Source organism: Pezoporus wallicus, unplaced genomic scaffold (genome assembly GCF_028554395.1).
Source record: "Pezoporus wallicus isolate ANWC-B61680 ecotype Strahan unplaced genomic scaffold, APGP_CSIRO_Pwel_v1 contig_8473, whole genome shotgun sequence".
NCBI lineage: Eukaryota > Metazoa > Chordata > Aves > Psittaciformes > Psittacidae > Pezoporus > Pezoporus wallicus.
Window position 1 is genome coordinate 1,493,242 of NW_026635907.1, and position 27,780 is coordinate 1,521,021.

Consider the following 27,780-nt stretch of genomic DNA (forward strand, 5'->3'; position numbering starts at 1 on the left):
TATTGCAACAGCAGAATTAATACATTCTGTTTCTCTCACAAAGTTACTTTTAATCTGTGAGCAAATCCTCAACTCTAGACAGATGACACATTCAGTAGAGGACAATGAGACAATTTAAGAAAAATGAGCAAAGTCTCATGTCCTAAGCAAGTGACCAGGAGCCAAGAAATGTTGGGTACTCTTTCCAGCTCTGACAGTGACTCACAACATGACCTTGGCAAGAGATTTAACTACTTTGGATTCCGCTCAGGTCTAAAGTAAGTGATCTGAACCAAGAGTAAGCTTACTTTAGGGGCCATTAAAGTCAATTATATGACTGAGTAGTTTAAGTTAGTATCTGCAGTGATGATAGTAAAGAAGCCCAGGTAGGGGTTAATGAATTTGGCCCAGGTGAAGTGACCCACACAGCTAGTCTGTGCCCACCAGTTTCAATAGCAAACTCTTCCATACTAACTGTCATCCATGATAAGTATTAAAGGCTGAGGTGAAAACATCAGGAGTATATTCTTGGGCTATAGAAAGTTTAATAATCACAGTGGGCCAGTATGACAGCTGTGCTAAGCAGTCTTTCCTTCCCTCCCACTAGAGGTTTAGAAATGAGAAGCAAACCCATGGTGAAACATTTCTGTAGAAAAGCTTTGTTGCTCTAGAAGTGGAGAGAGATGAAGAGAAATCTCTGAAGACTGCTTAATAGTCAAAGTATTGTTTTCAAGTAGGACAGTAAAAAAAAAGGTAACAGCAATTTTTCTGGGACTCTAATAAATATTCTTTTTACTTCTTTTTAATCATTTTTCTATTCAGAATCCTGTCTTACAGCCATCACTTCTTCAGTAGTAATATTCAGCCTGCTAGGCTTGAAAGTATTCAGTCTTCCTGGTGCTAAAAGCATGCAAAGGAGAGTTTCCATTCACTGTTGTTTGACCTACCCCTGTTTCTCTCCTTGTCTCCCAACAGCCAGCTCACCACTGAAGAAAAGGTTCAAGCGCCGTGAAATTGAGGCTATCCAGTGCGAAGTGCGCAAGATGTGCAACTACACCAAGATCCTGTCCACGAAGAAGAATCTGGATCATGTCAACAAGATCCTGAAAGCCAAGCGGCTGCAGAGACAATCAAAGACAGGCAATAACTTCGTCAAGAAGCGGAGAGGGCGTCCTCGGAAGCAACCCCTTTCCTTTGATGAAGACTCCAGAGACCAAATGCCAGTTCTGGAAAAATGCATTGACCTTCCCAGCAAAAGAGGTCAGAGACCGACACTCAACCCTTTGATACTGGAGCAAGCAGCCACTCAAGACACAATCATGGCCACCATTGAGGCTGTCATACACATGGCTCGAGAGACGCCACCCCTGCCGCCTCCTCTTCCTCCTCCTCCTCCTCCTTCTCCACCTCTCCCTCTGCCCCGCACACCCCGGGTTGGGAAACGAAAAAGCAAGACCTTGCAGGAGGAAGAGGAAGACATGAAAGTGAAGCGGCACCGGAAAGGCAAGGGGAGCGAAAATGAGGGCCTTCCATAAGGCCAGAACACCTCATAGGATAGTGGGGTGCTAGTAGCGGGGCACACCAGACTGAAGGACTGGAGGAGCACAGTCCACTTTGCCCCTGCGGCAACAACAGACTTTTTCATTTCTTCGGCAGCCAGAACCCATTGTGGATATCTGTGCCAGCCGGGATTCACATCTTCCTCTTCATCGCTTTTGCCTCAGCCCCCCCCCAAAAAGTGGGGGAAAGGCTGTGGGAAAGGTTGGGGATAAGGGGGGAGGGGGGTGTGTTTCAAAGTTGGGGATAGCATCTACTTTACACAGTTTCCAAAACTAATCAGCATCTCAGCATTGCTGTTCTCATATCATACCTGGAGGTGGGAGGTCATCCTCGCAGAGAGCTGAACGTTGTCACTAGAGCTGCGTGCTCGACTTTGATTCTGTTTGGCGGGCCAGGTGAAACTAAGAGTAACCATACCATAGTAGAAATCACTGTAAAAAGGAAAAAAAAGAAACAAAAAAAAAAAAAAAAGAAAACCACAAAAAAAAAAAAAAAGTGTAATTTTCTCAACTGTGATCTTGGTTATAATCTGTTTGATTTAATTTTTTTTTTTTCCAGTTTTATATACCTACCAGGCTTTGGGTGAGCATAACCCAGAATGCCTGACTCCTGCTAGAAATATATTTCTTTCTCATTTACTTGCCTAGTTACAACTAGCTGCAATATAGGCAATAGAAAAGTAGAGCCTTACACGTGTGCACACTCATTCCGAGTGCTATTCCAAGGAACAACAGAATATCACAGCATTTAAAATAAGGTGTACATGGATAGCACGTTTCTATGAAGCAACTTGGCATTTTCAATGGCATGTGAAAAAGAGGTCGTGAATCAACCAAGTTGTTTTCATGCTCAGAACGTATGACTAGAGAACAGCAAGACATTTCTGGGGAATATAGCTATAGTAAACGTTAACAAAATCACCAAAAAAAAAGAATATAAAAAAGATAAAAGATCTAAAAAAAAAAAAAAACCCAAAAAAATGGAACAGAAAAAATAGAGTAAAAAGACAGGGCCCAAACCTACCAGTTCTTGCCACCTGCAATTCCCAGTTAAACTGACGGGAATCCCAGGATCCAAATAATTTGCATTAGGTAGCAATGCCTTGATATGTTCTTTTGAAGAAAATAGATAAAGTAGATTGTTTAAAAAAGAAAAAAGAAAACAACACCTTATGGAAAATAGGTTCTTTCTTGGCAATTATTTCTTAAAAAAGAAAAAGAATAAGTGTTCTTATCTGAAAATAAAAATAAAATGTTCAAAGGGTATCACCACTGCAATTGTATTAATGCCACTTTGGATATGTTTTCCAAGTTGTGGTTGCCTTAATAAACTGAAAACAAAAAAATAATTTTTTTTGTACATACTGTAATTATAAAGCTCTCAGTCTGCATGGATGCAAACTGTGTGTGACAAATCGTCTCTTTAAATGGTCAGTTCAAACTGTACATTTCTCATTCGAGTTGTACGTTAGCCATCAAGTTAACTTGAGCAAAACATCCAAGCTCCATTTCCACAGCCCAATTAAAAAAGTTTAACTAAAACAAAGACTGAATGTGAAACTGTTCCACTGCAGTAACAATGCTTTAGAAAAGAAGCCGGTTATTGAAATTTGAAATAGGTACTTTTGATTTTATTTCATTTCTTTTTAAACCCTTCAGTATACTCAACACCTGTCATGGCAAGATGGATATTAAAATGAGAGGGGGGAGGGAAGACTCCAGCAAGCAAGAGGGGATAGAAATTATTTAATGATTCACAAGCCAACTGCTGTTCCCTTTTTTGAGAAATCTTTGAACTGGCCTATTGCCAAGAAAATTTCAAATAGCAAGATACTAAAAAAACATAAACAAACAAACAAACAAAAAAACAAGGACAAATCCAATAAAAAAAGTCCCCACAAAAAAAAAAAAGTGTTTCTATTCTGTTATTTATTTACAAAAATCATATCAAGACTATGGTGTTAAAGGGACACTGTAAACATACAGCTCATTATATTTAGAGACTGATTTTTCTTCTGTGATAGCACCTTAGGTTATTAAAACTGAATGCATTTGGTGTTTGGATTGGGCTGGGGGGGCTGGGAGAAGGTTGGGTTTTGGGTTTTTTTAAAGGCTGGAACAAACATCGATATTTCCTTAAAACTGATAAGAGGGATTGCAGAATTTTGTTTTGAATTTATTTTGCATCATTCATCATACTCATTTGTGCTTTTTGTTTTCCAATTAATGCAGCTTAGAAATAAACTGGCCGGTCGCTCATTCTGTTACAAACAATTTTGCTTTTCAGTTGTCTTGAATTAGCACAGTGTTACTGACTGAAGTTGTAGGCCTGCAAAAAAAAAAAAAAAAAAATGCTTAAACCTCTTCAAGCTCTTCCCTTCTTCCTTAAAAAACAATGGATGGGGTTTAGTTGACTCAGAAATCTCCTTTTTTCCATTTCTCCTATGGGCCTGAAAATAGGTGATGGTGTCACTTAAAATGCAAGAAAAACTATAAATTTGGTATTCCACATAGCCTATAAGCTGAAACTAAGCCAGACAACAACATATCCTTAGTTTTACCTTTCGTGATTCTTTTATTAACATTGAAGGACATTTCAATGTGGAGCAAGTGGAGCAAAAGTCTGAAAAAAAACCAAGTTCTGTCACTGAACACCCGTCATGGCTTCAAGATGTGTCAGACCTCACAAAGTGCCAATAAGGTCTGGATTTGGGATTCCAGATGCACTGGGATACAACCCACCTAGGGAAGGATCACTGGTAGGGAAAGGCTAATGCCTCTCATGTTCCTGAGGTTGCGGAAAAAAATGCTGTTATCCTTCCAAAAAAGTACTATTCAAAATGCTGTTAGAGGCACCGCACTTAAGAACAGCATCCACTCAGAGGGTCCAACCCAATATATGCACCACTGAGGAAAAAAAAAAAAAAAGAAGAGGTTAGAGAAACTAAGGGTACAAGACTTGGTAGCTGCCAGCTGTCCGTGTAGGATGGACTCTATCCAGATGCCCAAGGTTTGTCCAAACAACAGCCTAGTGCAGCCAGCCCTAGCTGGCAGAAAGATTAGCTTGTTAATTTGTATGAAAGCAGGCTGAATATACTGTTAGATGGCACTCAGAATTTGTGTTCTGCATGTTGCATAGTCTATAAAGATGATAAGCAAGTTGCTGACAGAATAATATTATAAGGCGATGTACTACATGCAGATCATAAAGGATTTAGTTTTAGGGCTTAAGGCTAAAATCCCACCCCTGCATTTTATTACCCAACAATATTCCAGTAATGAGCTTTTTGATTTACCACTACCACCGCCACCTCTAGGAAGATTTACCAAGGAACTCTAAACTCTCTCCACACATTTCCAAGAACTGTATAAAATTGGGGTGAAAGCCCTTTTGCTTATTAAGACCAAAAATAACTTTCAGACATCTCTACTGGGTCACAGATTCACACATCTTAGTATGCTTCAATAAAAATGTGAAAAACATAAAAAGACCACATGGCTGTGAGCCACATGAAATGGGTTTATATCCTCTCCATGGGTCTTGTTGCATAGTTGTATTCCTCAATCCAGCATAAAATGAGGAACGGGGATAAGCATGCAGAGAGAGAGAGGAAAAAATACACAAGCCCTTGTGTCTCCAAGAACTTCATACTGCCAAATTTTTGAGCCCTTTGATATCAAATTTTCTGTGAAGCACCTTACACGTTTTTGGGTAACCATCATACAAAAAAAAAGAGAAAAAAAAGAGAGAAAAAAGGTATAACGAGGGTATCCTACAGCATGGCCCATGACTGCACTTGATAGCAATGCTTTGGACCATTTGTGTAGAATATTCTGTTTGTGTTATTACATTTTTTGGGTAGCGTCTGGTACAATGAGGTGCTGGTTTGTCACTAGGGCTTCTGAGTGTTACAGCAATACGACGACTAAACAGGAGTCCCTGTTCTGTACACAAGGATTTCCCCAACTCTTATTTTCACAGGCCCTGATTCAGGACTGCGCTTAAGCACATATAAGTAGCATCCTGAAGACTAAAATGAACAACAAAAAAAAGACAGGAAAAAGGAAAAAAAAACAACAACAAGATGGTTTTCTGAATGGAGAAAACAAACATCATGCCTTGCAATGCCTCTTCCTTCCATATCATCCAAAAACTGGGGTGCAGCAGTTCTGAGATAATTAGAAGCACATTTCAACAAAGAACACATATTCAAGATCTCCTTAAGATGCCTGCCTAGGCTGTATAAAACACTATGAGTAAAAAAAAAAAAAAAGAAAAAGAAAAAAAAAAGAGTAAAAACATGAAAAGAGCTGCCAATTGGACAACATGGGGAAGCAGTTCAATCCCATGTTGCTTTGTTTTACTTTTCTTTTTCTTTATTTTTTTAAGCTATTTCTTAAATAATAAATGCACATGAAGTGTTAAATATGTATATACTGTATTTCAAAAAAATTAAAAAAATCAAACGAATGGGGCACAAGATTGTTCTATAAGTCGTGCTGGCTAATTTTTAGTTTGTATTCATAAGTGGTTTTTAAAAGCCTTTTTTAAAGTGTAATTTGCATGTTCTACTTTGATTGTATGTAAACATATTTTAGAGCAAAAAAATGTATTTGTATTTTATTGAATATAGAGGCAAGAAAAAAAACTTGTACATTGTTTGAAATGTTCTTTTTGTAACAGTTTTTATTCATGAAGCATTTTTGTACATTTAAAAATGGATATGGACTTGATGTTCTTTGAGGCTTAGATACATCTGGCATGCTTTAATGTCATGCTCCTTCATGATCTTAGATGTTGGTTTTTAAACATTTTTTTCTAAAACAAAGCTCAGTCTTTTCGCTACCAAATCAGGTTAGCACACTATAGAGCACTTAACAGAAAACAAAAAAACAAAAAACACAAAAAAAACAAAAAAAACAAACAAAAAAAGCCAAAAAAGTTAATCCTATTCATATGTTATTCATTGTGTGAAATTAAAGGAATTCAATTCAGTCTAACATGAGTTGTGAATTCTTTTGTCTTATTTTCCATCTGTTTTCCATCACTAAGGAGTTTAATAGCTTTTGGGATACTAATACCATGCATTCACAAGCCCTCTTTATGGTAATGGAGAAAAACATGCTTTGGTTCTATTCTTTTATTTTTTTATTTATTTTTCTTTTCCAGAATATCCTTGAAAGTTAAAAACGGACTGTGCCATGGACCCCATGGACAAAAGGGGGATTCACACTCTGAGGCTGTGCTTCTCACCAAATGAACCGAAACTTCTCTGGTCCAAATTGTGTCTCACAGCCACCACTATGGTAGTGCCACCCAGGTGGAGTTTCTGCTCATGAAGCAGATGGAGCATCCCTTTCCAGATCCCTGCAGAAAAGGGAGTCCCAGGGCTGGGTTATGGACAAGGGGGCCAGCTTTCTCATCACTCATCATCAGAGATGAAGGGCTGTAGGCCAAGGGGTATTTTCCATTCTGTGAAATCTCATGCTGTGACTGTGGGACTGAGAGCCGGTTTTAGCATGGTTCTAAGTTTCTTTTCCAAGTTGCTGCTGAGAGTGGTCAGCTGCTGTTACACAGCCTCAGCATCCACAAGTTCCTCTGCAGCAACATCAGATTTTATCTTTCCTCTCCTCCTCCACCACTTTACCCAATGGCTCAGCATCCTCCACATGGAAATTAAATCATTTTCCTTGAGGAGACAGTGATGCTCAGGCAGGGTAGATAACTTAGTGTCCTCTCATGTTCATCCCTTGTGAACTTCTGTGGAGTCGGTTGGCTTGGTGAGACTAACTCAACCAACTGCAAATATGGCTCTTCTGACTACTGTTTTCACAGTTATTGCTTTATGTTACTGTAGCAGAGCTGCTGTAAAGATCTCAGTCATGATGGGGCTTTTTAATTTCTCCTTTCTTTCTTTAACATGTGCATAACTCCAGCTTTTCACAACAGTTGCAAAAGCGCTGACATCTTCACTTACTGTTTGTATCGGGGCGTGTGATGTATAAGCTACCGGTCTCCAAATAAACCACATTTTGCAAAAGGCCTGTGGTAAGTCTCCTTTTGAAGCATCTGTGAACTGTCAAGTTTTGGGCTTGCTGCTGCATTATCTCAGGATTGATCTCCCCTCCCACCAGCTCTTTTCTGAGATGTACTTCGCATCGCCACTGAGCTCCTCTGTACTTTGGTGGTGTCACCCTGCCTTTGGGGGTTTTGGGTTTCTAACACTTGATGGAGAGCAGGCACAAGGACTCTCTCTGCAAGGTTTTCATGTTTTCATTACTCTGATCTCTTTTTTTTCCACCAGACTGCTGACACTCTGTACAGTGCCAGAGCACCATAGTCCTTCACCAACCTCCTCTTGGGTCTGGAGGATTTTTTGATCATCATCCCCATCTGCCTTCTCAGACCAAAGTCAGGTTCTTGCTAGGATGGACCTGTAACTGTTTCATCTCTGGTAACTACTCTAGCACTGTCAGTTCCTATGGATTAAAACTCCTATGATGAAAACTGCTGAAAGTCTTAGACAGAGTTTAGAAATTTTACAAGCTCTGGTAGGTTGTAAGTTTTTTTAGGTACTCTTTAATGAGGTGTTGTTCCCTTGTCTCATTTTGCATGAGTTCACTGTTTTCCAAATTTACTTAGAGTACTTCCATTATTAATCCCTTCCCTGAAATAATCATAGAATCATAGAATCATAGAATGGTTTGGGTTGGAAAAGACCTTAAATATCCAGTTCCAACCTGCTGCCACAGGCGGTGACACTTTCCGCAAGATCAGCTTGTTCCAAGCCCCATTTAACCTGGCCTTGAACAATTCCAAGGATAGGGTATCACTAAAAATAATGAAAATACCGTGTGTGTTGTTTGGAAACAACTGTCATCAAAAATAATGTTCTTTTCTGATTATCCTTTTTTTTTTTTTTTTTTAAGCATCCTTTGCTCATAGAAACACTGAAGCTCCACTCAAACTTTGTTTGCTCGTCCTCCACGTTATTGGAGTTTGAACTTAGGAGAGTATTTCACGCTCACCATCAAGGAATGGGTAAGATGAGCACAGTCTCTTGGGTCAAAGTGTGGTCTTAATTCAGTTTTGATTATGGAATTTGGTCATGTCCCCTGGGATAAGGAGGCTGACCACGGTGACCTTAACTCATCCTCAGCTAGTGGAGACAAGCTTCAACTTTAGCCTGGCTCTCCCTCAGGTACCATATCCCACCAGACTCCAGAGTTATCGCATGTGTTGAATTCATTTTGTGTCAAGGAAATTTTAGTTGATGGAGATGCCTGCAGCCTGTATGCAAGTTGTGTGAGCTCATGGCAGCATTACTTGCTATTCTGTATCACAAAGCATGCCATAATTTTAGAACAATTCTACTGTTACTGTGTAAGTAGAAAACATTTTCCAATTACTTTGAAGGGATCAATGACAAGACCCTACTCAAAGCCCTTCAGTATTTACCATCTGGCAAGTTCTAGAAAGCAATGGGAAACATTGGATGGGAACTTAAAAAATATATGTTTGGTCTTTGATGAACAATTAATGAGCCACACGACAAATGCACTGCATAGAGGTTTCGGAGCTAGAAGAAAGTATATAGAAAATATATATAGTGTATAGAAATCACAGTGAAGTGTGGCATATCAAACAATCTATGAGGGTTTTACTGTGAGCTGCAGGAATAAGTGGTGTGAAAGCACCACAGGAGTTGTAAGAGGAGCTTAACAGAATGTTAGCACAATCATAAGTCATTTCATTATGACAATTAACTTGCTGTATAACACAGAGCAACCCCCTGGTTCACGTTCTCAGCTTATGCAGATAAGCACTGTCAGTTTCAAATGTATTAAAACAGTTTGCAGGGGCAAAAGATCTGTTTTCGTTTTTCTTATGGAAACTATTCATCCCAAAGTGGCTTTGGAGTGCTGCTAGTAATACAATGTAATACAAACTGCTGTTGTTTGCTGCTTTTAAGAAGCATCATATTGAGAATGTAGACCTTTGTGTAAAATCAAATGATAGGAAAATGGGTTGAGCAGCACTTGTAACCAGGTCAGCATGGTTTTATAAGAGCTGTGGTGGAAACAAATGGGTAAAAGAAGTGGAGAGTCTTTGGGGAATGTTGAGACATTGTTTTCGATGTATCAGGAAGGTATTTAAGTATTAGTGTGTACTTCTTCTCACGACTCTGTTGCACTTCAAAAAAAATTCCAAAGAAATTCTCCAGGTCTTGGTATTATGGAGTTCATCAGCCTTGCATAAATCAAGCGTATAGGGAGCCCAGTGTTTCTTTTGCAGCACTTGAAACATGTTATCTTTTATGGCATCTGTTTGCCTAATAGGATTTATACCCTTCTGGATCTCCCCTGGTCAGTGATGCAAATTTCTTGTCTGACTCCATTCCACTCCCACACATGCTCCTATCTGGCAGTTCTTAAACTGCCTGCCCCACAAGTGTTACTGGTAAACAACACTTCAAATGAATCAATAGAAGTTTTGTCACTGACTCAGAGGGAACAAAATTCTCCACCACATCTCCTTGATTTAGCATGCCACAATGCTATCTGTGGAATCAAATAGCTTATACTGTCTTCTACTTTTCCTGGACCAATATTCTATTTATGCAACCAGAGATCAAGTATACCAAGTAGAACAGTTCAAAGGGGTAAACTGTGAAAGCCTCTGCAAGGCTCTGCAAGAAAGAGAGCACATGAAGAGCATCTGTTAGTGAGCATTTTCAGAGCACATCAAGAACACGATTATAAAAGGGATGAAAAGTGATCTCTGAAGGAAGCGAATGATGATGTGGTAGAGCTTTAATGAAGACAATGACTAAGGAAAGCACTGCTTAGTTTTCTAGAAGACATGGGGAGAAGAAATAAAGCAGCATACTTGAAGAGGAAGCAATGAGTTCAAAAATACAAAAGGACATTCATTCAAGTAAGGAGAAGGGAAAGGAAGACACTGGATATGAAGTTTTAGGTCATAGAGTACAAAAATGGACCTTGCAACAGAAGATTGAAGGGGCTGCCTGCATGTTTACTGTGACTTTATTGCTGTTTTCTAAGCTGATGCAGAACTCATCATTTATTCTCATTAAACAGCTACCATCAGGGCATAGCTAACGACCATTAGTCTCCAATTCTCTCTCTTTAAACTTAAGATGGGTAGGTAGCTACTGCTAGAAGTAAAACTTTATTTGCTTGAATTAATGATATTTACAGTTTCCCAAAATCCAGGGTACGGGTCAGCAAATGTCAGCAAAGGCTTGATAGTAAAAACAACAGCTGTACAGAAGTCTGCTTACAAAGATGGGACTTCAAAGAGATGCCCTCTCTGATATAATTAGACTTAGCTTAATCTACTTCAAAGATATTACAGTAATGTTTAGGTGCTGTTGATCCTGTAGTTTCTCATGAGAAGAATTTATGCTGACTGAACATCTACCCCAAGTATCTGAGGGTCACATACTTCCTTCTGCTATGCACCTCAGAAACTTGCTTTCTCATGGGGATGCCTGGTGCTTCATGCCCAAGAACAAGCCATTGTGCATCCCCATTTGTTAGAGGAGGCAACTGAAACACTGAAAAAATGAAGCTCATACCATCCGAGTTGTTCATTGCTATTGGGTACTTCCATTTTGAAGCACCCGATATATACTGTGTTTTCCACGTATTTTAAGAGGCCATATGGCTAACTGAGGGGCCTCTTAGAGGCAGACTTTCCAGAATGTGGATCTTGGTGATTTTTGTAGAAGTGTGAATAAAATAAAAAATTAAGAATCTGGCTTGAAGCCAGGGTACCATGAGAAGCTTTTTTGTTTTGCTATGTTTTCAAATGGTGGTTCACTACAATATTATCTCCAGAATAGCTAGGGAAACCCTGACAGACCGGATCCTATCAGCCATGAATTATAGGATCCTTACTTTGCTTTTTCTTCCTGAAAAACAAGGGGGATCAAGGAGGCACTGCCTCTCTGGGGTCTGAATTGCTGTCACCTCAATTCAAAGTCACATTAGCACACACTTCTGGAAATCTGGGATGTAACATAAATAAAAACTTGCATTTATTATTTGGTTTAATCCCACTGATGTCAATATGATTTAAGCACTTTAAAATTAAATAGATGATTAATTACTGTTACATGAACAACTGACTTCTAATTCCAAAACCTAGTCCCAGTTGCCCAAACTGAACTTTAATGATTTTTTGAGTGCAAATAAGAATTGATCAGTTCCTGGTTTTAAAAATCTCACAACGTGTTCTTAGTCCCAGGTCTCAGTTTACCATGAGTAGTGCTTGCATACATTGGAGGACTATTTGTTAGCATTACCAAAAAGATGTGAATTCCTTGAAAAAAGGTGCCATATGTACAAGAGAACATCCTTACTGAGACTTTCATGACAGGACATTCTCTCTGAGTCAGCTTCTTTATTTCTTTAAACCATGAAAAATGAGGCCTTGTCATTTACACAGCAAAGTGAAAATGAGTCTTTAAACCAGGGAGAGGGTTTCTTTGTCCTTCTTTACTGCAGCCATATGTTTCTGTCCACCCTTTATTACCTCAAAAAAATAACATGAAATCCTTTCTTTTTTCAGCTTTCTCTAAATAGTTCTCAAGCAAATCTGTTCACATTGAGAATACTAATTACATAGTTTTGGATTGGTCATGTATTTATATCTTTACTGATAAGGGTGTCCCAAAACCTATACCTGTCTGGTTTGGCTGCTTTGGTATTTACATTATGCCCAAGCAAGTACATTATGGGTGAGTACTGGAGTGAGGCATAAACATTGTACTCCATCTTCCTGGGATTCAAACACTAAAGGGGAAAATAAATATGAAAACCTTGACATTGCAAGAGAATCCTGAATTCCTTCTTTCTAGGTTTCTAGATGTGCGTGTGTGGGATTTTTTGAGAGTTACTGCATGCAGATAAATCCAATGGCCTTTTCCATGCTTAGCCAACCTATGTTTCTGCCTCTGTACCAGGAAGTGGTAGGTCTGAAAGACCATATCAAACTAGTACATTGAGTTTCCTGCACATCCTGCTTTATTGGAGGTTAATTCCTTCTGACGCATGCAGTCTGCTGCTGCCAATTAAGTCAAATGTATTTTATGCTTTATTTTTCTGTTGCCTTACAGGCTTTTGTTGGAAAATATTTAATAAATAAAACTTGCCAAACATTGTTAAATGACACGGTCTATGATTTTGAATAAGCACTGAGACTCTAATGCATCAGAAGGGTTGAGAAAGGGGAGGAGGAAATCTGGAATGACACCCAGCTGGATGCCAACCACACAGTATCCACCCGCTAACCACAGTGTTAATCTTTTGCTAGAGGACTGTTGCAAAAACAGGACCCAGATCAAGCACGGAGTATAGAGTTGTTTCTCATGCACTGTAATGTATTATTTTTTGGTAGGGAAGGATAAAAAACAACTGCACTGGGAAGCAAATGGACTTCCCCACTGCACTCCCATCTCTGCACCTCACATTTTCTGTCCTCTTTATCATACTTTATGATTTATTCCTAGTTTCTGTTTCCATGTGGGAAGTCCGAGTAGTCTCTCTTTCAAGCTTCAAAGAAACAGCTGGGACTGCTGAGGATCAATATCTGATAAAAGAAAGCAGACTTACTCAGAGTCACCTGAGGCACAAAGATATCCAAAACATGTGAATACCCATCAGGTTCTCAGAATTAGTAAGGTTTATTTTATTATTATTCTGTGATCATACTGAACACTAAGGTACTGCTGTGGTAGGAGACATCAGTGAAGTTCCTGGGGGAGATATTATTCTAACTGGAGAAGACGCAGCCGCAGGTTGGAAGCTGAAGAAATAAAGTCAAGATGATGAAGCATGCCAGCATAGAATCATAGAATAGTTAGGGTTGGAAAGGACCTTAAGATCATTTAGTTCCAAACCCCCTGCCATGGGCAGAGAAACCTCACAATAAACCATATCACCCAAGGCCTCGTCCAACCTGGCCTTGAACACCACCAGGGATGGAGCATTCACAGCCTCCCTGGGCAACCCATTCCAGTGCCTCACCACCCTCACAGTAAAGAATTTCCTCCTTATATCCAATCTAAACTTCCCCTGTTGAAGTTTTAACCCATTACCCCTTGTCTTATCACTACAGTCCCTACTGAAGAGTCCCTCCCCAGCATCCCTATAGGCCCCCTTCAGATATTGGAAGGCTGCTATGAGGTCTTCAAGCAGCCTTCTCTTCTGCAGGCCTGAACAGCCCCAACATTCTCAGCTTATCTTCATACAGGAGGTGCTCTAGTCCCCTGATCATCCTCATGGCCCTCCTCTGAATTTGTTTCAACAGTTCCATGTCCTTTTTATGCACACAATACTCCAGGTGAGGTCTCACAAGAGCAGAGTAAAGGGGCAGGATCACCTCCTTCGACCTGCTGGTCACACTCCTTTCGATGCAGACCAGGATACAATCGGCTTTCTGGGCTGCAAGCGCACACTGCCTGCTCATGTTCAGTTTCTCATTGACCAGCACCCCCAAGTCCTTCTCTGCAGGGCTGCTCTGAATCTCTTCTCTGCCCAACCTGTAGCTGTGCCTGGGATTGCTCCAACCCAGGTGTAGGACCTTGCACTTGGCATGGTTAAACTTCATAAGGTTGGCATCTGCCCAGCTCACAAGCATGTCAAGGTCCCTCTGGATGGCATTCCTTCCCTCCAGCGTACCAACCGAACCACACAGCTTGGTGTCATCGGCAAACTTGCTGAGGGTGCACTCAGTCCCACTGTCCATGTCAGTGGCTAAGATGTTAAACAAGACTGGTCTCAACACTGATCCCTGAGGGTCACCACTCGTTAGTGGTCTCCAGCTGGACATTGAGCCATTGACCACGACTCTTTGCATGCAGCCATCCAGCCAGTTCTTTCTCCACCGAGTGGTCCATCCATTAAATTGATGTCCTTCCAATTTAGAGACAAAGATGTCATGCTGACAATGTCAAATGCTTTGCACAAGTCCAGGTAGATGACATCAACTGCTCTACCCCTGTCCATCAGTTCTGTAGCCCCACAATAGAGGGCCACCAAATTGGTCAGGCAGGATTTCCCCTTAGTGAAGCCATGCTGGCTGTCATCAACCACCTTGTTGTTTTTCACATGCCTTAGCATGCCTTGCAGGAGAATCTGCCACAAGATTTTGCTAGGCACAGAGGTGAGACTGACTGGTCTGTAGTTCCTTTGGTCATCCATTTTCCCCTTCTTGAAAATGGGGGTTATATTTCCCTTTTTCCAGTCATCGGGAACTTCACCTGACTGCCATGATTTTTCAAATATGATGGCCAGTGGCTTAGCAACTTCATTTGCCAGCTCCTTCAGGACCCATGGACAGATTTCATCAGGTCCATTAGACTTGTGTACCTTCAGGTTCTTAAGATGGTCTTAAACCAGATCCTCTCCAACAGTGGGCCCAAGCTCTTCATTCTCACATTCCCTGCGTCTGGTTTCCAAGACTTGGGTGGTGTGGTCAGAGCATTTGCCAGTGAAGACGGAGGCAAAGAAGTCATTAAGAACCTCAGCCTTCTCCAAATCCAGGGTAGCCAGCTCTCCTGAGAGCTTCCAGAGAGGGTCCACATTGTCTCTAGTCTGTCTATTTGCATGTACCTATAGAATCCCTTCCTGTTATCTTTGACATCCCTAGTCAAGTTTAATTCTAACTAGGCCTTAGCTTTCCTAACCTGGTCCCTAGCTTCCCAGTCAACATCCCTGTATTCTGCCCAGGCTGCCTGTCCTTGCTTTCACCTTTTATAAGCCCCTTTTTCCCCTCGAAGTTTCCTCAGCAGCTCCTTACCCATCCAAGGTGGTATCTTGGCATTCCTGACACGATACCACCTTGGCACTCCTGCCACAAATATGTTCAACATCTTTGTTGGTGACATGGACAGTGGGGTTGACTGCACCCTCAGCAAGTTTGCCAATGACACCAAACTGTGTTTTCAGTTGATACGCTGAAGGGAAGGAATGCCATCCAGAGGGACCTTGACGTGCACGTGAGGTGGGCTGATGCCAGCATTAGGAAGTTTAACCATGATAATTGCAAGGTCCTACACCTGGGTTGGAGCAATCCCAGGCACAGCTACAGGTTGGGCAGAGAAGAGATTCAGAGCAGACTTGTGGAGAAGGACTTGGGGTTGCTGGTTCATGAGAAACTTAATGTGAGCTGGCAGTGTGTAGAACTCGTAAATTCTAAATAATTCCAATGTGATGCACAATGTGATCTAGTTACCAGCGCAAAGACCTTGGTGAAATGACCACTGGTTATGCAGCAAGAGAGCTGGCTCTGAAATCCTAAACGGTGTAATTATGTATTTAATTATGTCATGTGAGGGACAGAGTCGTGTAATCTGGTTTTAATGTTGTTATCTCAACTAGTATCTCTACACCCATCTGTATTTAGGTTGACTCTGGCTTAAAGATTTTTGAGCTTTGCTGTTCAATAAACGTGCATGATGACTCACAAGCACATTTAGAACTGCATCTTCTCTCATAGGCAATCTGTTGGACCTAGAAGTAGAATGCCATTATACAAATATACTTTTGTAGTGATCCATTATTCTCACTCTTATTTTTACTCCTTACTTCTTGCTTATGTATACTCCACATATCCAGTCTTTTCAATATTTTTTCCTCTCCTTTTCACCCCTTTTATCAGTTCTGCACTCTTCCACAGGACAAATTATATAAACCTGGAGAAAATCTAGAGTAGTCCTGGCACCTAAGTCCTTGTCAAGGTACCCCCTTCCAAGCCACCACTTCATCCTAACTGTCGTTTCCATTGATTTTAGAAGCTCCCGATTTGCAACACTGCATTTTAGCACATCTACGTTCACAGGTAAGCTCTTTCTCCCTGATTTGTTTTAGTGGTCTTTTTTTGTGGGGAATGATGGTTCTATTATGTATCTGTATGAATGGATGTCTGTCAGAGGAAGTTTTGTCTACTCCTTTCTTTCAAAGCATGGATGTCCTGTGGCATGTCAAGAAACTTGAGTGTGAGTCTGTCATTTCTTTCCTGGTGGAAGAACACAGGCAGCAAGCTGGTGTATGAACACATGGCATCAGCTGCAGCTGCTGTTACTGCTTCCTTCCATTGTAAAAGTAAACAATTTTCTTGGCTTCTTTCCACTGGAGGCTTTGATCAGGAACGGTGGGCGGTGTGTCCATGAAACTCTGACTGAGATAAATAAGATGTAAAGACTGCGGTATTGTCCTTCTTGCAGTTAGTCATATCTCAAGTTGCCTGGGTCTTCCTCTGCCTGCACTGGGAGCTTAACGCTTGCATTGGGATTGGAGGGCTGGCTTCAGGAGGCAGAGACTTTATAAAGCTTTTATATTCTTAGCATCTGCTTAGCCATTTGCAGCTGCCATTTTACTGCAGGCAGAGGGTAGATTGGAAGGAAAAGAGAAATGGCTTTCAGGATGGATTAGTTTTGGTAAGAGTTTTCTGTGCCAAGGGCAGTACAGAAAGAAGTAAACATTCAAGCAGAAAAGGATGACATCATTTATTCAGTGGAACTGACAGGGGCAATGTGAGAAGCTGTAAAAGCAGATAAGAGGACTGAGGTTTGAGGGCGAGGCATTAAAATTGTAGAAGGGAGAACTAAACAGCAGTATTTCCCTTTCTGAACAGTTCTGTGTCTACACTGTGCCTATCCAGGCTACACACATCCCACCCAAAAGTGTATACACATTAATTCGTAGAATCATAGAATCACATACTAGTTTGGGTTGAAAGTGACTTTAAAGCTCATCCAGTTCCAAACCCCTGCCATGGGCAGGGACATCTTCCACTAGAGCAGGTTGCTCCAAGCCCCTGTGTCCAACCTGGCCTTGAACACTGCCAGGGATGGGGCAGCCACAGCTACTCTGGGCACCCTGTGCCAGTGCCTCAGCACCCTCACAAGCAAGAACTTCTGCCTAAGAGCTCATCTCAGTCTCCCCTCTGGAAGGTTAAAACCATTCCCCTTGTTCTGTCCCTACAACCCTTGTCGAAAGCCCCTCTCCAGGTTTCTTGTAGACCCTTTAGGCACTAGAAGCTGCCCAAAGTTCTCCCCTTAAGAAGCCTTCACTTCTCCAGGCTGAACAAGCCCAACTCTCAGCCTGGCTCCTGAGTAGAGCTCCTCCAGCCCTCATAGAATCTTCCTGGCCTCCTCTGGACTTGCTCCAACAGTACCACATCTCTCTTGTGTTGTTGCCCAATGCTGGATCAGTACTGCAGGGGGGGTCTTCTGAGTGTGCAGCAGAGGGGGGAGAATGCTGGAATGTCATCTGAACTCTACTGTTTGTAAGGTCTTCACTGGTTCAGAATAGAAGAAATGCTCAGCTATGTGCCTAAGAGAAAAACAAACAGCATTGTAGGGATGTGGAACACTGAGGCACTCCCTTATTAGTTAAAGTCAGAGGTGGAAAGAAGTTTGGGAAAGTGGGTTGGATAAAGATATTTGAGTTTGGATTAGAAGGAAGAAGTGGCATTTTCAGAATATTGCATGTCTGGAGCATAAAAAGGTAAACAAAGTATTTCCCACAGAAGTAGACTGTGATATTCTAGAGAATAAGGCCAGTTATTTTTCTTGTGTCTATAGTAAGTTTCAGGTGACTTTAAGATCAATAGAACCTGGAAAGAGACTACTAGCTGGAAGATGAGGCTGAAATATGAAAAACCAAGAACAAGGATAATTCTCTAAGTCATAATGATATCACTAATAATGTCACCCCCCTTGGCAGTGTGGTTGGAACTACATGATTTTTAAGGTCCCCTTCAACCCATACCAGTCTGTAACTGTAATAGCTGTCACGTGTTTAACAGATTTTTGTGCAATGTGACGTTTCTCATTGAAACCAGATCACTTCAGTCCCTATTGCTGCAAGTAGTGATACCTCCTCTTCTGTGTGTCCTACTTGTGCCACAGTATATGTAGTCTCTAGTTTTGTTTTCTTCTTTTCTCTTGATCTTTTTTCACTGATGGGACTTCTTTAATTTTTAGATTTTTGGGTGCTCAATTTAGCCTTCACATTGCTCATATATTTGCACCTATATTTTCAGTGCATATTCTAAATAAAATATTATTGATATTAATATCCTACAGAAAATTGATTTCAGACCACTAGTCCTTAAACAGGGAAAAAAAAGTGCCCTACCAGTGGTAGTACCAATAGTAGCAATCTTGATCCCTTCAGTCTAGGTACTGGGGCACCAGTACCAGGTTGGACAGGGAAACCTGGTCTAGTGGAAGGGGTTCCTGCCCATGATAGGGAGGTTGGAACCTGATGAATTTTAAGGTCCCTTCCAACCCAAACAATTCTATGATTTCATGATTCCATTAAACAGCAAAGTTGGCCTCAGAGCTCCATGGACACTGATTTAGAATTGTATGGATTGCTTATTATTGTCATTGATTAATGGATATATATCTGATCTACAGCCTCATCCAAACTCTACCCCAAAAGGACAGTGATGTAGAGTCTGGGTATTCACAGCCCTTGGCTGTTCTTCAAACCAAAATAGCACTGACACATTGCTGCCTTCTACAATTTATACATAGCCATCCAGTGTTCCAACTATTCATTAATTTCTAGGGACACTAGTCACTTTTACAACATCCACTACCCACATTCTCTCTGTAAATAGCCTGCTGATTGCACTGGCAAAGATGGAAAGTGAGCTATAAAAGGGACTCTGGACACATCACATGCTTGAAGCATACTTAACAGACATGACCCCCAGGCAAAGCTGCTCTTTTCTGCCACAACACTGAGAAGACAGAGCACCAGTAAATTGGCATTTCTGCAAGGAAGCTTTATCTGACATTTCATTAGAAAAGAGGTCTTTTCTGTGCTTGGCCAAATTCAAAACAGATTATAAACACAGGTCATGAATATTGCCTGCCATTATAGCTGCTGGCTGCACACAGTCTTCTTCACTCACACCTTGTGAAGCATTTTTTTTGGCAGGGAAGGTGGTTGGCTTTTTTTTTTTTTTTTTTTTTTTTTTTTAATTTGGGCTTTTTTTGTTTGTTTTTTCTTAAGCTAATATGAGAAAGGAGGTAGGATGAGAGTTCATAGGAATCACGCACTTGGTTTTCATGAGAGGTCCCCTGTCAGTTTGCAGGCTTAGAAGAAGTAGCTTTTCCTCATAGCAAAAACCCAATTTAAGGATTAAGGACACAAGCCTTCTTACCCATGGCAGTAAGAACTGTTCCTTCCAGTGAAAAGGACACACACTCACTTGTGCTCATATATGTCCAGTATACAAGACAGAAAACAGACATTCTATGAAAAAGGTAATGGAGTTTCCCAAAATCTACTGAAATGTCATACTTGAAGGCCTGATTTATCAAAAAATACCACTGGATAGAAGGCAGTGACTCATGACAGTACATTGTGATAGTCTGTATATCATAATTCGCATTCTGTTAATTTATGACTGTCCTTACTACCTATTGCATCCCTTCAATGCATATATACTCTTGTAGAGGATGATTTCAAAGGCTTTTGTGACCAAGATAGCAAAATAAACATTTGAGACCCAAGACACGGCAGGTATTAGACAGTCCAAACATTTCAGAGAAAGTTACAACATTTTCATATGATAGGGTTATGCCTACTACTATTGCTTTCTGTTTGGGGCATGTTTTTTTTTCAATTTTTAATTTCTATCGATTTCAGAAAGTGAAGATTCTCCAACTTGGAGGATAAGATGTTATCTTGCAGACTATGTTGAAATGCAAGTACGTAGAGACACACAGTTTAAGTAAACAATCAGAGTAGAGTAGTCCTGGAGATTTTCCTTTGTAGGCAGAAGTAATTATCATCCAATCAGGCTGGGGAAAGAAAGATAATTTTCTTTACAAGCAGGTTTTTATTATGTAATTTAAGTTATTTAATTTTTCATGTCAGTGCAAGATCCAAGAAAAATATAAATTAGGTGGTTTAGGATACTGGTATACCTCTTACTGAGTGGTATTTGATACTAATTTTGTTAGCTTACCTTGACTATCTACTGTGGTTGGTTCACTATGTCTTTTATGACTGCAGTGAATATTCTTAGCTGTGATTTAAAGAAATGGCAACAGATTCTGCATTTGTTTAGATTTTATGGCCTGTTTATTGTTCCTCTTTCTACTAGCTGAGGATAATTATTTGTTAATTAATCATACATAAACAAAACATACAATCTCTGAAAATGACTATTAAAAACACCCTACTCTGTAACAGAAAATGTGTGTATGCTGAATTGCAAATCACATACTCCGATTATTCAGTTATATTGACAATTTTTTTTTTTTTTTTGCCTGTTACTTGTTAGATGCATTGAGGAAATGAGAGAAAAGGTGTGCAATTCAACATTATTTTGTTCTTGCACAAAGGGGCAGGGAAAAGAATCTGGCAACTTGCCTTGACATCAACCATCTGTAAATTCATCATTTTTTTGGCTCCTTAGGTAATTTAGTTTCAGCCAAAATGAGCATTCTCAATGCTGACAAATAGTCTTGCTACGTTTCCCCAACAAAAGTAGTTTTGTAAGAGATTTGACCTTATGGAACTCTCATTTCCTTTGAAAAAACTAGATGTACAAGAAAAAATCTTTATGATTAATTGTTGCTATTGCCACTTTTTCAGCTATTGATTCAATTAAGAACATGACAACGGGTAGTTTCACAGCACTGCTATAGATCTGTAACTGATTTATAAACTCTAGAGAGTTTAATATGCATTTTTACAGGAAATCTTTCCCTTAGTGAGGACAAAATAAGATTTTCTGACTCTTTTCTTGTCTCTTCTACTAACTTATGCTTTACTTTTTTTTCCATAATGTTGTCACATCCTTAAAATATAGTAGGGTGACAAGATATATACATAGAGTCCTGGAAAAATATAGTAGGGTGACAAGATATATACATAGAGTCCTGGATCAAGTTCAGATTCTACACAGTAGGGTATCCATCTTTGATCTAATGACTCACAGAAATTGCTAACTTCCACTGAAAGATTTCTTTCTTGCAGAGCGCCTGATTCCCCATTGCACCATTATAATTATAGAGCTGAGTTTAAAAAAAGCATCACAGAAAGACGGTATGGTCCATTCCCACGCCTTAAACGGAATAAAATCTATTATGTCATCATGCAGATGTTTGCCTAACTTCTTACTGAAGACTTTCAAAACATCCCTAGGTAATATAATAGAATAATAAATCCCCTAATAACATTAGACTTTCAAAAATCCTCCTGCAATTTCAGCCCATTATTACACATCCCACACCTAGCAAACAAGGACAACAGATTTTACTTTGCTTCTTCCTCCTAACACAGTATTTTTTAAGTGTTTGAAAGTGGCTATGATGACTACTCCTGGCCTCTTTATAAATTAAATAACTTCACTTGTTCCAATTTTTCCAGCTGTTCCAATCCCTAAAATTCAATTTATTTCTGTTACCCTTTTCTGAATTTCTTCCAGTATCTAGTTGATTCCCAGCTTCTTTCATTTGTAGTGCTCAAAACAGGACACATTTCTCCAGCTGAAGTTCCAGCAATGCTCATTAGGTATCCTTATTTCTCCTACTTATGCATCCTAATAAGGTAGTGTCTTTTTTATCACCAATAATGGTGTTGATTTTTTCAGCTTGGCATCTGGTATGAGAGAACTTTTCTGCAAGGCTAAACCAATCATTATCCAGCCTGAAGTTTTATAAACATCTTTTTTTACACAATTGTTCTTTATTCTTTTGGCTAAAGCATATCCTTTCTTCTTCAGGTCATTACATCTTTTACATTTAGCTTGAATTCTATCTAAACTTTAGGGAGACTTGCATCTTCCATTTCTTTTCAGCTTCACATCATTTGCAAGTTCAATAGGCATACCTACCCTTCTATAATTCAGGTTGTTAATTAAAATATTACATTACTGGGCATATCTCTGCAGAACTTTATCAGCAATAAATCACTGATAACTTTTCAGTTCAGTCACATCAGAGAAATTTTGTTTTACATCCTTAGTTGCCTTTAAAAAGTGTCATGTTAGCGTCAAAGGTACAAGCTCACCTCACATCTCTCATATCCTAGTGTGTCATGGAGGCTAAATGTAGACGCATTTTAGGTCTCACAAATAGAAACTGCCTTTGAAAGGTAAGAAATTTCAGTTCATTTCACTGATGTGGCTGTTTCAAAGATGTCTTGAATTATTTTTATTGGAACTTTTTCCTGCTCTCGTAGTGAAATGTACAGCAAAGCTGGCATTACATTTACAGTTTAACACATTACCTAAATGAGTTATAAGAAAACCTTGTCTTTTAAGAAATCTTTTCTGCTCTTGGCCATGGATCCTTCCTGAACAGTCATGTTGTATGTGTTCTCCAAAAAACTTGGTGTATATGCATCATGCTCCAATATGTATCCCTGGTCTTATTCATCTATCTTATTTGCATGCTTTCTTTAACCTACCTGCTTAGTTGGTTGGGTAGTATTATTTGGTGTCTCCCGCTTAATATTCAAAAATGTATATTGGTCATAGTATTTGCTGTAATGTTGAATCAGTTTCATATAGCTCATGATTTGTCATCAGCCCAAAGACATTAATTCATAGATGTGTAAAGGAAGATATCTTCAAACAAATCATCCTAAACATGCATTCTTTTTCCTTTGGTAGCTACCAAACAAAATCAATTCAATGTTTAGCTCAAATGTACCTTAGGAAACCCAATTTTTGGGGGGGGTTTCCTACATTTTTTCCTTATACATGTGCTAGTAGGCACTGTTGCAGGACAATTAGTAGTTCACCCAATAATCAAGTACAGCGCATGATTTGTAAACTGCTTTTCTCAAACTGCATTTTTTAATGTGGCACCTGTGTCATTTCTAACAATAATATTGTTCTTCCAGCAACATTAAATTTCAGTAGAGAGTGGGTAATGAGGAATTTCCAAAGGGCTCTGATTTACAAACTAATTTTTAGTCTAAACATGTTCCCTACTTAGCCAACCCTTGCAATGATCATTTTGACTGGGGAAACAGAAGTGGCCATGTCTGAATGCCATGTCCTTCACTTCTTAGGTGCAGATTCACGTATCCATCAGTCTATCAGACCTCATCCAAGCTGGTCACATAGGCACAGATGTGCTGTGTTTTCATTTCTACACACAATAAAACTCTCTTCCTGATAGCAGAAAAAAATAAAGAGCATTTTACTTCAGTGAGAATAGTCCATGTTACCTTAGCAATTTCCAAATCGTTCCTTTTTCCAGAGGGACTGTTGGTTATTTCAGATACTTTTCTTGGTTACTGTTTTCTTTCTGTTCTTTGTTCCCCCCCCCAGTATTCTTGCCTATTTGTACAACTGCTCTTGGCCCTTCTCCTGATGGTGATTGTGACTAGTTCACCTTGGGTGAATAGCGTGAAACAGCAGTCATGGGCACCAGATGACTTTCTTCTATGTGCTGTCCTGCTCAGCCATACTTTCATGTTCACATCTGCCACTAAAACTTCAGCTTAATAGTAAATGAAGCATATTTCTAAAATACTGCACATTAGCTGTATAGTTAATGTTGCAAATCCATTTTCATCATACACCTGGAGGAAATCAGTGCTATTAACTTCTTATTTTCCCCAAGCATTAAGTTTACACAAGACCGAATTATGAAATTCCTCTTCAAAAGACACTGTAATAAATGAATGGGAAAGTGCAGTTAAAAATTTGCCCATAACAGCATTTTTGTTATTTACAATGGTCAGCCTTCACCCACAGCATGTATAGGTAATTAACCACTGGAATACCTTGCTCAAGATGAAGGCAATTTTCCTCTGCCTCTGGTTATTTTGTCAAGGTTTTGACAGCAGAATTTAGAGTTTGATGTTAGAATTCCTGAGTAACTCTCCACAGTCTATGGTAAGTAAGAAGCAGATGAACCCCATCATTCTGTTTGGCCTTGAAATTTATGATTATAGAAAAATTACCAAAAAAAAAAATATTGTCCAGTACAACCTTTCTGCTTTATGCTAAAAAAATTATTCTCCAGAATAAGGATCCTGAAATGTAGGAAAGAGATGACAAACAAGCACATAATTTTCTATACAATCACTTCCCCTCTGCATTATGAACCTGCTAGCCACTTTTCTGTCAGTCAGTAAGATGTCTGTGTGCCAATAGCTTCCAGCAGAAAGGACCATTAAAAAGCTATAATAAAAGTGGTTTAGTTTTCCCTAAAACAACCTAAGAAGCTGGAAACAGAATACTGATCGCCATTCGATGAGCCACCACTCTATGGACTAGACATGCATGGATATGGATACGCGTATGGTATCCATATCCAGATATTGGATTTCCATGGACTGCAGACTATAAAGTTCAAATGTGTCAGACATCATAAAATCATACCTTAGTTCACCAGAAATTTCAGGGCTGCAAGTTACTTGGGCCATGTGTGATAGCATATAGCTGTAACAGTCAACTGCTTTCATATCTATTAGCTGTGGATTTAACTCATTTACACTGGTTTTCCAGCCTTTTCCTTAATTTAATTAAAGGAAGGGCTTGGTTATACAGAAATGTTAAAACTTGTGTCTTTTGTCCTAAGAAAATAGTAGTATCCTTAGCTAAGTCTGAGTACTGCTCTGAAATAACATAACCCCAATACCCTAATGGGAAAGAAATTAAGTGGTTCCATGAAGTATAAGATGCATCTAAGGAAAAATTCATTGATCTCAACCAGCAAAAATAAACAAAAAGCAGCACAAAACCAAGGCATATATTAAAAGTGGGGGAAACAACTTCATTTTCTAGAAACAAGATTGGATAAGAAATAAAGCTTTATCTAAACTATGCTCTAGTGTTCTTAACACGATGCTATGATCCTGTGACATTGTTTGTGGGCTGCTTTATGGATTCATGCAGCTCCTCATTGGCTCTGGAGGAAATTTAGTAAGAGTACAAGCTTCCAGTGGGCAAAAATCAGACCCAAGGACAGCTAAGGCGTATAAACACAGTATCCATGTAACCCACTGGAGGCATGGATGCATTGGTGTTAACACTAGCAAGTGTATTTTGAACACAGCTCAGGAAGTCTATATAGAAATAGTCATTAATAAAAATAAATCAGGAAAATAAACCAGCAATCTGATGTGAAACATGTGCCGGCCCTGGCCCATGCCACTGCTCGCTGTCACAGAGTCCAAGGCTGCGGCTGCTGAGCTGCATGTGGCTCTTCACTGCTCAGCATGGGGCTCTTGCTCAGGTCTGAGCAGTCAGTGTTTCACAGTCACTGCCTGGAGGAAAACCAAGCAGTCTTGAGGAAAGATTCAAAGAGACAGCCTGAGACATACAGAGGGGCACAGGAGGGTGGCAATGAGCAATGTTGATGGAGCCGGATGGAGCAAAGCCTGTATCAGAATGATAATGCTGTATGTCCAGGACAATGGGAACTGCCATCCAGCCCAGCACTTTGCAACCACTGAACTTAGAAACCCAGTGCAAGCCATGTTGGAGAGAAAAACACATATGCCTTGTGTTTCATGCTCCAAAATTCAGCCAGTTTTCATGCCAGTAGAATTAACATTGGCGTGAAATGAGCTGTCCAGACGCAGCAAAGGTGTGCAGGTCTGGAGTGGTCCTTCTAAACCTCCATGTAGAACTTGGTCCAGCCATGCCAACATATTTGGAGACCAGGGGTGTGAAATGTAATCAGCTTGGTATGCCTGACTTGGAAATGCAGCTAACCATACACTTAATTTAGCTTGTGCTTTAAATTGTGCTTAACTGCTTGGATGCATGGTGGGCTCAGTGGTGTCAGGAGCTGCAGTATTTCCTGTAGAGGTCCTGCGCCCTGTGCCTGGAATTGCTATGGGATTTCTCCAGGCTTCTTACTTGGAAGGGTCTCTCCTCTCCACCATACCCGAGCAAGCTGTGCAGCTGGGGCTGAAACACATCTGCAGGCCAGCACAGAAGAAAGTTTGTTTGGTTTCTTCTCTCTGTCCTAAGGAAAAGTCCATTGCTCCCCAGAGCTGTCATTCAGGCACTTTACAGCAGCATTAAATCTACACTTTAAAAAGAGAGATAATACGAAAGACAGAAGTTTAGCATGTAGTAAGGGTTTGGGGTTTTACAATAATTACCTTCACAGCATCTGTTACTGCCACCCTGTCCCCCAGTCTCTCTGCCTTCATGGGTCTTCCCACCTCTATCTCCGGGCTGTGCCTTTGAGCAATGTCCCCTGCGAGGGTCTTCAGCCCTCCACAGTTGTAGAAGCCACAGCCAGATGGTCCTGATCATCCTGATGAGATGTTGCCCACAGCATGAACACTGCAGACTATGCAGTGGTGCTGATCAGCCATGTGCTCCCACAGGTGATTTTACATAATATTTCTGTTTCTCCAGTGTCTAAATTATCTTCAACATTGATAGTCATCAGCATAGTAGTGAGTTGTCAGAAAGGAAATGAGACTTATAACACAGACATTTTAGGGAGAAGACTGGAATGGAGAAAGATCTCTTAAGCTGTCATTGAAGGGTTTATCCCAGTGCCAGGGATCAAAGGGTTGGAGTCTTAGGAAGGGGACAAAATGTTTAATTTACACCATCCCAATCATCACCAATCCAGAATGCCAATAAAGGCAGTCACCTCAGAGAGACCCTTTGGCTTACAATGTTTTCTGTTACCAGTGTGACATCTAAGTTGCTTGTTGGCATTCCTGTCTTCCCACTTTCACCTCTGGGATTTGAGTTTTGCAAAGGATTGTTGAAGGAAAAAATTGATTATCTTTTCTTTCTCATATTGCTTATTTGAAAATTTTAATCATTAACATGAGGTGTCTCTGAACATACAGAAGCTGGTCCATAACAAAAATAACATAAACACTTCTGAAGGTTTCAGCAATGCCTATTTTCTCAGTGCTGCATCCAATTAAAATAGAAATCCAAACGACTTGCCTCCTTTCCATTGAGAGCCTGCAACTATACACAGGCACAGAGAGCAAATTGTGTGATTATTGCTTTTCCCAGAGAAATTGTTCTCTGTTAAGATGAGATATTAAAGTCAGGGCCTGCTGTGCAGAAAACAGGCTGAAGCAAGCCAAGCTTTTGGATGTTCTGCTGTGGTTTGTACTATTTCTCTGCAATATTGTCATTCTAGCTGTGATTGCTAGCTGACAGGAAAGAAACACTACCTACAAAATTTTTTGGGGAAAAAGAAGTTTTATTAGGTACAACAAGAAAAGTAGAATT

General features: G+C 40.0%; 1 protein-coding gene across 3 annotated transcripts in view; it reads left to right on the top strand.

Annotated features, from left to right (window-relative positions):
* The window catches only part of SETBP1 (SET binding protein 1), a 269,163-nt gene extending 265,351 nt beyond the window's left edge, over positions 1–3,812 (top strand). For all 3 annotated transcript variants that reach the window (XM_057398577.1, XM_057398579.1, XM_057398581.1), the window contains one exon: positions 955–3,812. In XM_057398577.1, coding sequence (XP_057254560.1) covers positions 955–1,514 — 560 coding nt within the window. In that variant the 3' untranslated portion in view covers positions 1,515–3,812. The remainder of the gene's footprint in view (positions 1–954) is intronic.
* The last annotated feature ends 23,968 nt before the right edge of the window (positions 3,813–27,780 follow it).